A 16,178-nucleotide genomic window follows, 5' to 3' on the forward strand; every position below is an offset into this window, starting at 1 on the left:
CGTTAATTTCTAATACGTAACTCGTTACGCGACGCGACTTAAAATTGCAGTGTTTACGTTGACCCAAACACACACACACAACGAGAGAGAAAAACACGCACACATGCATAAGTTAAAAGAAGAGGAAGCAGAAGAAGAACAGCAAGAAGATCAATAGACTTTGATAACGTGTGTGTGCTCGCTATCTCCTTCTCTCTCTCACTCGCACACTCGCTGCTTGGGCAACAAAATGGCGTCCGCGGAGACGTCGCAGCAGCAGCAGCAGCCGCCGAGCAGCGCCAACGATCGCAGCAGCAGCAGCGCCAGCAGCGAAGCAACTGCCGCTGCCGAACTGCAAACGGACAGCGGCGAAACGGAGCAGGCGCAGGCGGCGCAGCGACAGCGCAGTGGCGGCGGCTGCGGCGCTGCTACGCCGACGCAGCAGGATAACAGCGACGACAAAGATAAGAACGTAACGCCGGCAGCAACGCCACCTGGCGGCCGTTCGCCAAACACAACGCCCAGCAGCAATTCGCCGCACCAGCACCAGCAACAACAACAACAAACACAGCAGCAGCAGCAGCAGCAACAACAACAACAATTCTGCTTGCGCTGGAACAATTATCAATCGAATCTGACAACAATTTTCGATCAGCTGCTGCAAAACGAGTCCTTCGTCGACGTCACCTTGGCCTGCGACGGACGCTCGATGAAAGCGCACAAAATGGTTTTATCGGCTTGTTCGCCGTACTTTCAGACGCTGCTCGCCGAGACGCCCTGCCAGCATCCGATTGTGATAATGCGTGACGTCAGCTGGTGCGATCTGAAGGCGATCGTTGAGTTTATGTATCGCGGCGAGATCAATGTGAGCCAGGAGCAAATTGGGCCGCTGCTGCGCATCGCTGAGCTGCTCAAGGTGCGCGGCTTGGCGGATGTCACCCAAATGGAGGAGTTAAATACGGCGGCGGCAGAGGCGGCGGCGGCGGCAGCGGCAGAGGCGCAGGCTGAGGCGTCAACAGCAGATACAGAGACGGAGTCAGCAGCTGCGGCAGCGGCGACAGCGACAAATTCGCCCAAGCTGCGCTGCGATTGGGATTGCGGCGAATTGCGTTTGTCGCCGCTGGAGCGAAATCGGAATGTGCGCAAGCGTCGCTGGCCATCGGCGGACGCCATTTTTAATCCGCCCGCAAGTCCGTTAAGCAGTTTAATTGCCGCCGAGCGCTTGGAGCAGGAGCAAAAGGAGCGCGAAAGAGAACGCGAACGGGAGCGAGAGCGAGACAGAGATAGAGACAGAGACAGAGACAGAGAGTTGAAAACGTTGGCGCTGCCGCTGCCCCTCTCCAGCGCAGGCAGCGGCGGCAGCGCAATGCCATCGCCAGCAGCGACGCCGACGCCGACATCAGCAGCAGCATCAGCAGTGGCGAGTCGCTGCCCACGCTCGCTGCCCAGTCCGCAGCAGCAGCAGCAGCAACAACAACAACAGCAACAGCAACACTTGCACCACCTGCAACAACAACAACAACAGCATCACTCTGCTACTTCCGCTTCCGGCGCTGCTGCTGCCGAGACGCGTTTTCCTTTGGGCTCTGCTGCCGCAATGGCCGCCGCTGCCGCCATGGAGTTAAGCGTCGCTGCCGCCGCTGCATCGGCAGAGCAACGTTTGCCGCTGCCGCCACCGCCGCCACATCATCATCATCATCATCACAGCGTCGCTGCGGCGTCGTCGTCAGCGTCGCTGGCGGACGACATGGAGATCAAGCCGGGCATTGCGGAAATGATACGCGAAGAGGAACGGGTGAGTTAAATTAGCTCTTTATTTATTGAGACTTACTCTTTAATCGTTTATTGATCGCTGATCAACTGTCATCGATCACTGTTCTCTTTAATTGTCTCTCTGTTATGGATCAGTTGCCCGCTCTTTGACGTTCATATCTGCGCTCTCTTTTTAGCGCAGCTCATTTCTCTTGTGCAAGTTTCATTCATGCAGCGCGATCAACGCGTCGCTCTCTCTCTCTCACTTGCTACGCACCGGCAGCAGCAGCAGCGCTCTCTCGCTAGCACGCTCTCTTGCTCTCTGGCGCGCTCTCTGCTTTGTTATGATTTACGTTTGGCGCGCGCGAACTGTTTGCGATCTTCATTTTGTTTCGGCTTCGGCATTGACTTTGCCCCGCTGCTGCTGCTGGCTACTTTTTTTTGCCGTCGGCATTTCGCCGCGTGACGTCACAGAATAGGCTTGTCATCGCGACTGTTGCTCGAATGGAATGTTGCGTTGGCTTCGCCTCGCCTCGCCAATGATTGACAGCATTCACGTGCTTCACGTCGTCTGCTTTCTGCTTCTCTTTGTTGTGGCTGGCAACGTGTCGCGACGTGTTTGCCGCCGATGCTGCTTCTGCTACTGCTGCTGCTTGGCTCGCGATCATTCGTTGTTGTTGTTGTTGTTGTTGCTTTGGGGGGACCCCATTCAAACATTTTTTTATTGTCGTAGGTTCCGTTCTGGATTTCTACACACACAAACAGACAGACAGGCACACACACACACAACATTAATTGAGTTTAAATAGGCCACTGAGAAATGTGCATTAAGCTATTAAAAAATGCTTTGCATTGAAAAATTAACTGAAAATTGTTTAGAATTTGATTGATTGATTGATTGAACATAATCATTTATTTCTTGCTAGTTTGTTAATCAGTTGCGATTTAAACCAAGTCGAAAAATTAACTGCAAGTATTCATGTTTTGTTGATTGATTGATTGAACGCATAGTCAATCACATTTTAACATCATAATTTCTTAATCAGCTTAAAGTTAAGTCTAGCTATGTCCTTGATCGGTTAACTAAGTTTATATTCGTATTAAGTGTTGTTTATGTAAATAAAATTACTTAAATATATTTAAAAGTATCGAGTCAGAATGAAAAAATGACCAACAACTTTATTTATTATATTTATAATACATTTTTGTTTCTTGACATATTTTAATAGATAAATATAAGAATATATTTATACTCTATATAAAATATAAAACAAAAAAACAACTGACTTCAGGTCAAACCAGAGATCAGTAAACATATTTTAGAAATACTTTTACAATATATAAAAAATATAATTTAATATATAATTAACAATGCAAGTAAGAGCAAGCAGTCAGCTTATCTTAACACTAAAATGATATAAGATTAATTGATAGATAAATTAATTTAAAAATCAATTCAAAAATTTACATTTTAATGATTTACATTTTAATCTGCCTCTCAAGCTAGAGACACAAATAGAAAGATTAAAATGCAAATTAATCAAGGAATTATTTAAATAGAAAACAGTTTTGAAGAAGCTTTCCCATGCCACAATCACTTGGAGGCTGTTTCAATATTATTTTAAAATGCCTCAGAGCAACAATAGTTGCTTTAATGGTTTGTAATTGTGAACAGCATAATTAGAAATAAAATGCACATATTTTAGATAAATTAAGAAAGATGCAAAACAAATCAGATTTTATGAAAATATTCTGTAGAAAATATTTTGTTTGCCTTGCGTTTATCAAATTTGATGATGATGCCCCATAACCCTATCTTGGAGTGACAGTTGCCCCAAACCGGTTATCATCTGCCTGCTGCTGCTGATGCTGCTGCTGCTGCATGGTGCCTTAATGCCTTGCCCCAAGTGCCTCAAGTTGCATCAACACATTAAGCGCACCGCAGAATTCGCACTTTAATAAAAGACGATTTATATTTATTTATCTAATAGACATCGTCGTCATCAGCATCATCATCATCATCATCATCTGCGTCTTCGAGCCCCGAGTGCAGAGGGCTCTTTCCAATTGAGCATTCAACATTCAACATTCAGATTCGATTTTGTTGTGTGGAATGCGATATTTGTTTGTCTGTCGCGATCTGCCACTCGACTCGACTCAACTCAACTCGGCTCGCCTCAACTCGAGTCGACTCCAATCGCCATCCGAAACCCAAACCCAATCCAGAGTTGCCACAGCTAGATATGTGCGTTTGTTCTTGTTTATTGTCGCTTGTCGAGTGCATTAATCAAATAAAAGGGACATGGCTAAGAGCTCCAAGCTCCAAGCTCCAAGCACCAAGATCAGAGACTTGCTCTTGACTGGTTTTTTCTTTCTTTTTTCTTTGGGCGCATTAGCGTGCTCATCTCTGTTCGCATTTCAAATTGTTTTCTTGTTGTTGTTTGTTGTTTGTTGCTTGTTGTTTGCTCAGCGCATTTCATATTTCTCATACACAGCTAGAAATTTATTAAAGCAGGCTGAGATAAAGAGACCTCGATGAAAAGATACTCCAAGCTGAGCTATTAAATATGTCTGCTAATATCTGATATTTAATTCGATGTGATTATACAATATTAAAGGCATATTTACAGCTGATAAATCATAAATTTAGGTTCATCATATATCAATTGGAAGGCTATCCGATATAGATTTGTATCGATAAGCGCGAAGCGTAGACAGTTATCGATTGAATGAAATAAACTTGAGCTGCTTTAAGTAGACGAGAAATAATTTTCCAAATTTGAAGTATATAGCTATCATAGACTCTGAGATGTAGTCAGATGGACGCCGCTGTGCATCCGGATCAAGAATATATATATTTTAAGCTATAAGGCATCTTCATGTTTCACGTTCTCGTGTTAATAATGACAAGATATTTGTATATTTATATTTATATTTATTTCTTATATTTATATTTATTGAATTAAAATCATTAAAATCATTTCGAACTGCCCATTTCGCACAGTGCATTCACGTTTGCTTGTTAGCATCTACCTTTCTCTCTCCCACTCCCACTGGCACTCCCCCCTCCCTTTTCACCCACTCCAGCGCTCTTGTTCAATAAATATTTTGTTTTTATGCATTTTTAAATATTTTTTCAACGCTGACCGCTGGCTTTGATTTTTTTCGATTTTTTTCTTTTTGGTTTTTGTTTTCATGTGCTTAGAAATTCTTTGGAAATGCATCTGCATCTTTGTTTGTTTGCATCGGTATTAGTGTGTGTGTGTGTGTGTGTGTTGTGTGTGTGTTGGCCATGTTTATGCTTTCCTGCTGTTTGCCTACCCAATTCCTCCAGCTCCCAGCTTCTGCTTGCTTTTGTGCCCGAGGCGTTTATTTACACATTTCATTTATTATTAAAAATCGATGCATTTCTCGCTGCGATCGCTTCTTGCCCCACCCCTGCAACCTGCCCCTCCCTTTCACCACTCTGTGCGCCTGTCAGACATTGCCATATATAAAAATCAAATATTGACAGCCAGCATCCGCAGTTCGAGATGCAAAATAATCAATTCCCATACTTTTAATTCTTTATGTCCATTTATTTATAAGTTGTTTCTCTTCTCTCTGCCTCGCTCGCTCTTCTTGTGCCACATTGCCACACATAAGCAGATAAAGGCGATAAGTGTCAGCCTTTGTCTCCATCACCAGTTACCTTAAACCTCCCCTCGCCCCCTTCCCAACCACTCTCTCCTGTATCTCTCCCCACATCGATGTCTTTTGATGATCTTTCGCAGCCGCTTCGGTTTCTGGTGATTAATTGCACTTTTTATGATATTCTCTCATTTTTCCCTCTTTTGTTAGTTTTGTTTTTTATTATTTTGTTTTTTCTTTTTTTTTTTTTTTTGGTTTCTTAGGCTTGTTATTTTTTCATATTTTATTGCGGCTGCATTTTATTCGTGTGTGCATCATTAGAGTAAATATTTTATTTTTATTATTCTCCACAATTTTCCATCTCTCTCTCTCTCTCTCTCTCAGTTCAGTGAACTTCTAGCAGAGATCGCTCAGATCAAGGAGAAATAGGAGGGAAGCAGGGGTTGGAGGTGTAGGTGATGAGGGTTAATTAAATTTTAATTGATTTATGTTGAAAAAGAAAAACATAAATATTAATGCTGGGCCAGAGATATGCTGAGGAGGCAACTGTTTATTTATTTAAAGTGCAGCATCATTGAGGTAAAGAGTCTAAAAAGAACGTAATCAGCAAAGCCTTTAAAAACACAAACTTTTTATAATCCGATTGATGAAGTAAGAGTATACAGGGAAATGCAGAAAAAATGAGTAGAAAGAGTATTTCCATATGAAAATTGGAATATATATTGATCTCTGCACGCGTCAGACAAAGTGAAAAAATTGCAAAATAAAATCAATAATCGCAAATTCATAAAAACAGTTTATAGAACAGTTTTGAAGATAGAGTCATAAAATTCTGTTGATAGGTTGCTGGGAACACACAGCACAGATCGGCATAGCTATATAGTCCGTATATGTATATAGATATTCCAATATACGAGTATATGTATATATATATATGTATTAGGCTATATCTTTCTCAATTTTAAGTCTAAAGTTCGCCAACTTAGCATTTACACTGCCGCAAAACTACTTTTCAGATAATTAAAGCCATTTCTAGGCCACTTTTTGCTTGCAAGAATAAAAAGTTCTTCAAGCAAGTTTAACAATTTAATCCTCAGTTGAAAATAATTCGGAAACAACCCGCATATTTTTAATTGCTCAACATTCAGAAGAAGAAGCAGCGCATTTAATTCCCAAGCAGTGGCAAGCAAGCCAAAAGCAGAAAAAAAAGAAATAAGAGGTTGGCTGCTCAATTTTGCTGATGTGGCACATCCCCAATGCCTCACGCATATCCACCCTGGAAATCGAACCTCGAACACCGAACCTAAAACATATAATAATAAGCGAGTGTCGCTTACAAAAAGTTGTGTAGACAAATTACCTCAGCTGGATACATTGAGATACAAGCTGCAAGATACACAATGCAAAAAAAGCAAAAAAAAGAAAGAAAAGTAAAACAAGAAGAAGAGACAAACGTGCCACATTCAAACTACTTCAACAGCAACAAACAGCAAAAAAAGGTGAAGAAAAAAAAAACAACAAAAAGACAGCAATCAAAAAGGCAAAAGCAGCAGAGAACAAAATGTGTGGCATGCATAAAAATTGAAAAAGATGCAACTCAAAAAATAAAAAATACAACAAAAAAAAAAGTAAGACAACAAGTTGAAGGAATCTCGCACGGTGCATTTGAATTTGTAGCTGTGTGTGTGTGTGTGTGTGTGAGTGTGTGTGTGTGTGTATCTGCATCTGTATCTGTGTAGGTGCGCAAAGGAAGCCAACAAGCCACTTAACCCAATCGACAAAAGTCATTACACTCGTCATTCTCTGCTGCTGCCTGCCCCCTGCTCATCCTGCACCTTCTCTGCTTCTTCTCCTTCTGCTGCTGCACAGCTTCTTTCCCTTTTTTTTTTTTTTTTTTGTTTGCTTCTCATTGCTCGACGCTTCCGCTGTGCGTCGGCAGCGACGCCGACTGCAACTGATCTTTGCTGACTAAATTGGCCTCAAGTGGCAGAAAAGACCTCGAGACTCAAGACCCGATTCTCTGCTTCTCCCCCCTCTCCCGTCTGTCTGTCTGTGTGTCTGTGTGTGTGTATTGAATAAAATATAATAAATAATATAATTTATTACAAGCGCAGCGTGTGTTTTTTTTCTTCTCTGCTGCTGCTGCTGCTTCTTCTCCTTTATATCTAACTAATGTATCTGAGTATCTGAGTATCTGTGTGTCTGTGTATCTGTGTATCTGTGCTTGCATCTGCTGGCTGGCTGTGCGCTATTGTATACAAGCGTGTTGCTCTTGCTGCACATTGCCGCTTAATGAAAAATAAATAAATAAAATAAAATACGAAAAGCAATACACACAAAACAAGCAGCAGCAGAAGGAGCAGCCAAAGAAGAAGAAATAGGCAACAATCTGTGGCACGACGGCAGCGGCAACAGCAACGGCGGCGGCAACGGCAACGGCGACGGCGACAGCAACGGATAAAAATAAGAGCAAATATAAATTGTATAATCCGCTTTGATGTATCGCCTTCTGTTTTATATTATTCAGGCATATTTTATTCTATACCCTAACTGAGACACGGGTATAATTAATATCTGGCCAAAGCCACAAATGTATTTATATATATATATATATATATATATATATATATGTATCTGTTATTGTGTATATTTCTGTGTGCACAGCTGCGGTTAGAATAATAGTAACACACATATGTTTTGGATAATAGTTAAAAATGATCAACAATTTATTTAAACACGAGCAATCAATACTTGAGACAGGTAAACATCGAAAGTCGCTAGAGCTTAAAAAACACATTGGCTAAAAAAGTGAAAAATGTTAAAAAATATGAAGAAAGAGCCAGTCAAACGAATGCTGCAGCTTTCTTATATATTTATATATGTATATTTATGCATAAATCAATACAAGTATTTGAATCTATGTATTGTCTGTGATTTGATTGATATTGTACTCAACATTGACTAATCGCACCCAGTTAGTAGTTACGAACAGTAGTTGAATAACTATAAATATAAATGACTAGAAATCATTTCCATATTTCATTTCTGACAAACACTAATCAAGTTAATATGATAATAATTAAATATATAGTATTGTTTATTCCTTATTACAAATTTCAACACGAAACTACTTTAAGATCGTTCTTAAAACATAATTTAATCTAAACTAATAACAGATAAAGGTTTCCAATTGGGTCCGTTTCTAGCTGCATCTGACCAAACATATCATTTATAATTAGTATTCCTTGTAAAGCAGTTTCTAAACTTTAATATCGGTTTTACTTACTTTAAGTTGATAAGTCTAAACTCTGGCTACTCTCTACAGTTAGGAGAAAACAGCAGGGGTATTCCAAATTCGGCTTGCCAACATTGGCTGGTCTCTGCCATGTTTATATTCAAAAGCCACATATGGATGGAAGGTGGAGGAGCCGCCCAAATTCAAATTGAAGTAATTTTACATTTTACGCCTTTTAGCTGAGGTACAGATACAGATACAGAGCAGCAGCAGCAGCCGCAGCAGCTGCAGATACATTAATTTAGTTTCCATTTCTATAAACATTTAATTTAAAAGGAAAATCCCATAAAAAAAATAGGTTGTGTTTATATTTGTACAACAAAAATGAGAAGAAGAAAAACTTGGAATATTTGCGCAATTTAAATTTGATGGCTAAGCTAAATAAATGTTGTATATAATGTGTCTATCTATCTATATCTTTATATGTATGCCTGTATTTATATATGTGTATCTGTAAGTAGGTAAAGTTGCAGCAGCAGCAGCTGCAAGCGGCGAGCGGCAAGTGGCAAGTGGCAAGTAAATACAGATTGATTAATCTATAGAAATACATTTGTATCTGTTACCTCTTGTTGTTGCCAGTTCCCAGTTGCCAGTTGTTGTTGTTGTTGTTGCCTCTTCTGTATATTCTAATCGGATTTAGTTGGTTCGGGCTTCATTTATTTTATTTATTTTTATGCTTGTAATGCGGCATAAATAATTTATGCAGATAAATAACCCAAAACCGAAAAATAAAAAAAATAAAGCACCAAGGGGCGCCCCACAGTTACAAGAGTCGACTCCGACTCTGACTGCGGAGCGAGAGAGAGAGAGATAGGGGGAGAGAGAGAGACCCAAGCAAAGCCATCATAAAGCAAAGGCAACCAACTGACAGGGACCAGCAAGGGGCAAGGGGGCAGCAACGAGTGGGGGAGGGGAAGGCTTGAAAATCAGAAGAAGAAGGGTTGGGCGGCAATCAAATCTTTTTTCATACGTCTGCCTTGTTGTAAGTTTGTCTACGCTCTCAAATGTATGTATATCCTTCTAAAAATATTTATTTATTTATTTTTCGACCCACACACACACACACAGAGAGAGAGACACACAGACACACACTGAGAGAGACACAAGCAGGCATTTATTTGTAACTTTGTATAAATTTATTATATTGCATTAGTTGTAAGTCAGCCTCCAACGCAGCCTCATGCCAAGAATTCTCTGGCTTGTCTTGAGATTGTTGTTGTTTCGGTTATTGTTGCCTGTCTTTTTTTGGTGAGCGTGGGCAGGGGGTAGCCACAGCCACAGCTACAGCCACTGCCACAGCAAACAGTCTCAGTTGCAGACACACACACACACACACAGTTACAGGCTGAGACTGTGGCACAGGCAAAAAAGGTGCGTAAAGAAAATAGCTTATTATAAATTACGGTTCACAAATATAACAAAGTCTCAGCGCAACAAAATTGAAAACTCCACAAAAAATAAAGAAACAAACCACAATAAGCAGCGTTTTGGGCAACTTAAGTTACGGTCCAGGCCCAAAATAGATATTTTTGGGGCGCGGTCGGGATGCAAGCCAAGTGGCAAGTGATTTCGTTCATTATTTCCTGTTGAAATTCTAGCAAACTAAACCGATAAATATCAAATAAACTTTGCATCCCAGAAAGCTTTCGACTCTGAAAAAACTCTAAAACTCAATTTAGTCTATCTATTTGAAGGCGGAACTGTATCTTTAGGTTAGCTGCATCTTTAGTTATGTTAGTTCTCAGGAGGGAGACTCCAGTTAGATATAGATATAGATATAGATATAGATATAGATATAGATATAGATATAGATGTAGATATATAATTTTTAGGGTTGCAGACACCTTTTTCTGTCTGTTGCACATACTTTGGCGTATCTGCATTGGACACATTCAACTCTTTAACATATTCAATGGATTTAATGGGTATCAATAATAACTGGCACATTATCCCCCGACAGATTGTTAGTTAATGCCTGCTTTCGATTGGCATCAGTTTGCATTTGAAATGCGTTCAAGACGCTGGCAGTCGCTGAGGAAGCAAGAACAACAACAAAAGCAAGAAAAAGATGGGCACGGGGAGTTTATCTGAGAAGAGAGACAAAAAGGCAGGTTCGCGATGCAACAGTGCAACAAACTAAAGACAAATATTTACAATGAGCAGCCGATTAATCACACACACGCACAACAACCCAGCAGGCGGAAGGGGGAGGAGAGTATTAAATAAATAAATTAATGGCAGAGCTATGGCAAGTAACGAGGACAGCGACAACAGCACATAAAAAACAACAACAGAAAAGATATAAGTGTGTGTGTGTGTGTGTGTGTGTATCTTCAAGATGCAAGTTTTGAGTTGGCTTTTGTCTTTGTGCATTGGCTTTGTGACTGCGCCTGCAAAACATATATCGACAAAAATAAATTAATTAAAAATGCAGGCGAGCAAATCAAAGAAAGACAGACAAAGGCTCACCAGCAGAGGGATGCAGGGGGGAGGGATCAGGGGTCAGGGGTAGAGTGGGAGTTAAGCGAATGACGTAAGATTTTTATACACTGCACCCATTAAAAACATTGAGTAAAAAGGGTATGATGGAGTTGAAGGAGCAAGAAGGCATCGGTGATCTCATAAAGTAAAGTTTAGTAAGTAAAGTATTTAATTTTATCGATATTAATCGATTTCCAATTGAAAGCCACACTTAAAAAGATAGATCTGTCTGACCAGGAACATTGATCGTCAGTAAAAATTGCATAATCTTTAGCAAATAAAGCATATTCTGTATTCAGATTAAGACTTATGAACGATAAGGATTCGGGTTGAGGGTATTTCCCAGTCGAGCTCTCTTGACTCGAGCATTCTTGCTTTACAACGAACTCTTCACTGTCAGCTGAGTCAGTGCAGCAGCAATTTTTGTAATTACGTTTGTTTATTTACAATACAATTGCTGTCGCAGTATTAATTGTTATTATTTCTTTACAGAGCACACACACACACACACAGAATCGTGATAGCCATCAGAAATCGATCAAAGTTGCTTGCGAAATATAATTTTTCTTTTATTTATTGTAGGCGATAAGATTGCTTTAAGACGATTGGCGTAATCTACGCACACAAATTAATGTTATATAAAATAAAGGTTAACATAAAGCAAACTTTAAATTAGCCAATAATTGATTGGGGCCTTCAGATATGGTTTAGCACTGCTTATCGCGACCCAAAAAATAAAAACTATTTCGTAATTCTAGCAGATTAGAAATGCACTGCCGAAAGATACGAAATCGCACGACAAAAGATACTCGACTCCAGTTTATAGTTCACAGTTGTGTGCTCATTTTGTTAACTTTATCATCATCATCATCCTTAAACGTCTGTTGTCGCAAGCTTTGGGCTATTGTGTGTGCGTGTTGTTCTTGTTGTTATTGCTGTTGTTGCTGTTGTTGCTGTTGTCTGTGTCGAGCCATAACCTGCCGCAACATTGAACAAAACGCGTGTGGCAACAAGCAGCATAAAGAGAAAAAACCCGCAGACAAAAAAATCACAGAGCGAATTTTGAATGCCCTTTAAACTGATGAAAATACAGCACGCAGAAAATAGATGAGCAAAAATAGGAATCTGAAATAATTTATTACTTTAAATAGATGGCATACCAAAAATAAACCTCTTTCAGTGAGCTGTGTAAGTGGCAAGCAAACTATTAAGCTAAGATATAGATGTGAAGATGTTGCTGAGCTGATTATTACAGATCGCTTAGTACTGATGCAATATATATAAAATAATTATAATAATACATTACAGATATTTATAGATGTATATTATATGTCAAGGCATAGCTGAAGTGCCCCAAAAAGGCAGTTAATGAATCAGCGAAAAACGGCAACAACAACAACAACAGCAAAATGCTCTCAATGATGTCGACTTTGACTTTGATGCGTTGCCTGCACGCCTTGCCAAATGGACAGGCAGGCCCCAAAGCGCGAGCGAGAGAGGGATAGAGAGAGGGGGAGGGAAAGAGAGGGAGAGAGATGCAGATGATGGAAAGGGAGGTGTGCAAATCTCACGCTCCACTAGTAGCGCGTGGTGCTGATAGTGGGAGGTGCGAGGCGGCAGGTGGGCGGTTAGGGGCAGGTTGGGGCAGTCTGCGTGTTAAGAACAAATCATTCTTTCGCCTTGCTTTATTTTGCTTGGGTTTACTTTGCTGTGCTTTGCTTTGCTTTGCTTTGCTTTGTTTTGCTTTGCTCTGCTCGAGTGGCCGCTTGCTGCTTTCATTCAATTCAATTAGATACATTTTGTATCTTATGACATAAATTTTCACACCTTTAATTGTTGCGAGTTGTTGTGCGCAGTCATCAAAGGCAGCAGCGGCCGCGGCGGCAGCTGTATCTGTATCTGTATCTGTATAAGATACAACGTTTGTGCTGCAAGCATTGTGCAATAAAAATAAATACTTCTTTTTGGATTTTTATAACATTTAACATTGTGCACACACAGCGCATTTCTCCTCTCTCTCTCTGCTTATTTATGAGGCGGGCACAAAGCAAAGAAGCACAAGAAGAAGAATGTTGTGTGTGTGTGTGTGTGTGTGTGTGTGTTGATCTCCCTCAGTGTCTCCCGGGTTGCGTGTGTGTGTACCTACGTTTAAATTTTTTATGAGTTCGTAATAAAGTTTCAACATTTTTCATCATTAAAATAAAATATAAAGCCGAAATTATATTTTATCGTCTTTGCATCATTCTTTTTCCTTAAATACATGGCACACACACACACACACACACACACACACACACACACACACACACACACAGCCGCGCTTGGCAGATACAAAGATACAGATACAAAGTTGAAGTTATGTGCAGCGGCAGTCGCAGCAATAATAATGAATATATATGGAGAAAGACAAGAAACCGCACTTTAAACGAAAGACGGGGCTACTCTTGCCCAACAAGAAGCAGAGCGCAGCAGAAGGGCGGGCAGCAGGCAGCAGGCAGTGAGGGGGGTGGGGCAACAAAAAATAATAATAAATAAAATAACGCAACGGAATAAAATACAAAACTCAAGAAGATGAAGCAGTAAAGGCAGCAGCGAAAAGAAATATTCTTTAATTTAGACCGGGCCCCGCATCTGCGGAGAAGGAGGAGAGTCAACAAAACAAAAAAAAACCAAAACAAAAATAAAAACAAAAATGAAATAAAAATAAATAAAAATAAAAAAAGGGAAAACGAAAAACGTAATATAAAATAAATATTTCAAGAACCCCCCGACACAACTTTGTTGCTGCTGTTGTAGTAATTTATAATATTCCTTAACGATGTGCAAAGGGCACAAACTGCGCACACGTTGCACAGTGGGGCCGATTAGCAAAACTAGCGGCAAAGTGCAGAAGACGACTCGGCATTAGCCCCACAAGTGCACACACAATGTCGTAGAGTAATAAAAAATATATATATTTATATAAGATACAATTATAGAAATGGAAAAAGATAGCCTGCGAGAAGTGTAGCTATGACAATGGATATAAGACTTTAATATGTATCCAAATACAGAAAAAGATACAAGATAAGAAAAATATACACATAAAAATATATAACAAAAGACAAAGTAAGCAAGAGAGAATACCCGACGAGAAGATAACCCTAACCTTAAGTAAAGAATAAATGTATATACAAGTTTCCTATTCGTGTATCTTTGCCGATATGGAATGGAATATATTGAAATATATATAAAAATATTCGCTTCCTTTTTGGTTAACTTTATTAGTTGAATTGAATTGGTTCAGGGTATTAAAATAGCTGCATCAAACACAGATACTTTTATCGCCACAGATAGAATACAATGTGGAAATGAATGCAGCTGTAGTTAAATGTAGATTTAATTATACTTACTGATGTAACTTTGCTAAGTATCTAATCTATTAATCTTCATTTAGTTTGAGGTGATGACTGATCAAATGATTAACTTAATGCGCGTTGACTTTGAAATTACCCGGTTTATTTAATTTTTAATCGCTTTTACGACAGCAACGGCAATCTAGTTCGGGCCTCAACTTTGTGGCAACTCATTTCCACTGTGAATCTTAATTCATTTTTATTATTCTTATTTTTATTATTTATTATTATACTTTTTCTCTGTTTTTTCGGGGTTTTTTTGTTTTGCCGTTGTATATACATATATATATATTTTTATTTTTATACACGCAGCTGTTAAGGAAATGATTTTCGAAAATTGAAGTTTATGACGATGAATGGAATAATTCTTTTTTATTCACTCGTTTGTGTGTGTGTGCGAGTGTGTGTGTGTGTGTTTGTGTGTGTTTGTGAGTGTGTGTTAACATGCAATCATTTATATTAATATTGTAAACAATAATTTTAAAGCTGTAAACTTAAGTTCTGTGGCGAAGCGCATTGAACTTTGCCCATGTATTGTACACACACACACACACACACACGCACACACACACACACTTCCTCAAACACACACACACACACACACACATAAGTATCTTAACACGTATTTACTTGTAGGTTGCTAGCTTTGAGTTTAATTTGGCTTAATTGCGTGCAAGTCGCTGCCTCTGCCTCTGTCGCTGCCTCAGCCGCTGTTGCTGTTTGCTGTTGGTGTTGCTGCCTTAGCCTCGTATCTCATTATCAGGCAGCGTCAGCGTCGACGACGACGACGCCGACGCCGACGACGTCGACGTTGTGCGATTAATCAAATCAAACGAAATCAAATCAAAGGCGATTTAGCTGCACACACAGAGGAGACCGCCATATGAAGTGCTCCACGCCGCTTGTATCTGAAGTATCTGTAAGTCAGAGTCAGAGGCAGAGGCAGGGCCAGACCCAGGGCCAAAGATAGGAGGGAGAGTGGAGCGGGGAGATGGGAGGGGAGTGGTGCATGCAGTGCACCGCTGCGAAGCTATGACAAAGCATTTTTAAGCCATTTGATTGACTGACGTTAAAATATTCACGTGCAGCGATTTTAATCGCTAGCAAAAAGCGGGGCGCAGTGCATTTTTTACCATATACCCTGTAAGCAAGAGGTATATTAAAGTCTGGCATGCATTTTTAAGAAGTATATTTATAATTTTACACTTTGGGATATAGACAAATCATTAGCTGTGAATCGCAACTCTTAAGTATGGTACAAATAGGAACGACGAGATAAAATAGCCAAATGTTTTGATTCTACTTCCACTTCCAGTTTCTTATTTTCTTCAAGAAGGAGTAATACTCTTGTGACTGTTAATATTATTATTATAAAATCAATTTTAAAGGGTATTTTTAAAGTGCGTATCCCTCTCAGCAATTGCATTTTTGCTTGATTATTTTTTTTTCATTTTTGCTGCTCTCAAAATCGCTATGCAAAAAAAAAAAGAAAAGAAGAAATAATTATTATTAAAAACATATGAGTGTGCGTGTGTAAATGTGTGTGTGTGTGTGTAAGTGTGTGTGTGTAAGTGTATCTATGAGTGTGAGTTTAACATAAAAAAGAAAAAGAAGAAGAAAATATAAATGAGTGCAGATGCAGGCGC

At 39.8% G+C, this 16,178-nt stretch overlaps 1 protein-coding gene across 1 annotated transcript in view; it reads left to right on the top strand.

Moving 5' to 3' along the window:
- The first annotated feature begins 229 nt into the window (after positions 1–229).
- The window catches only part of LOC6558634 (protein bric-a-brac 1), a 75,797-nt gene continuing 59,848 nt past the window's right edge, over positions 230–16,178 (top strand). Inside the window, exon 1 of the mRNA XM_043215503.1 lies at positions 230–1,774. Coding sequence (XP_043071438.1) covers positions 230–1,774 — 1,545 coding nt within the window. The remainder of the gene's footprint in view (positions 1,775–16,178) is intronic.

This window comes from Drosophila grimshawi, unplaced genomic scaffold, assembly GCF_018153295.1.
Source record: "Drosophila grimshawi isolate 15287-2541.00 unplaced genomic scaffold, ASM1815329v1 contig_44, whole genome shotgun sequence".
NCBI classification, from domain to species: domain Eukaryota; kingdom Metazoa; phylum Arthropoda; class Insecta; order Diptera; family Drosophilidae; genus Drosophila; species Drosophila grimshawi.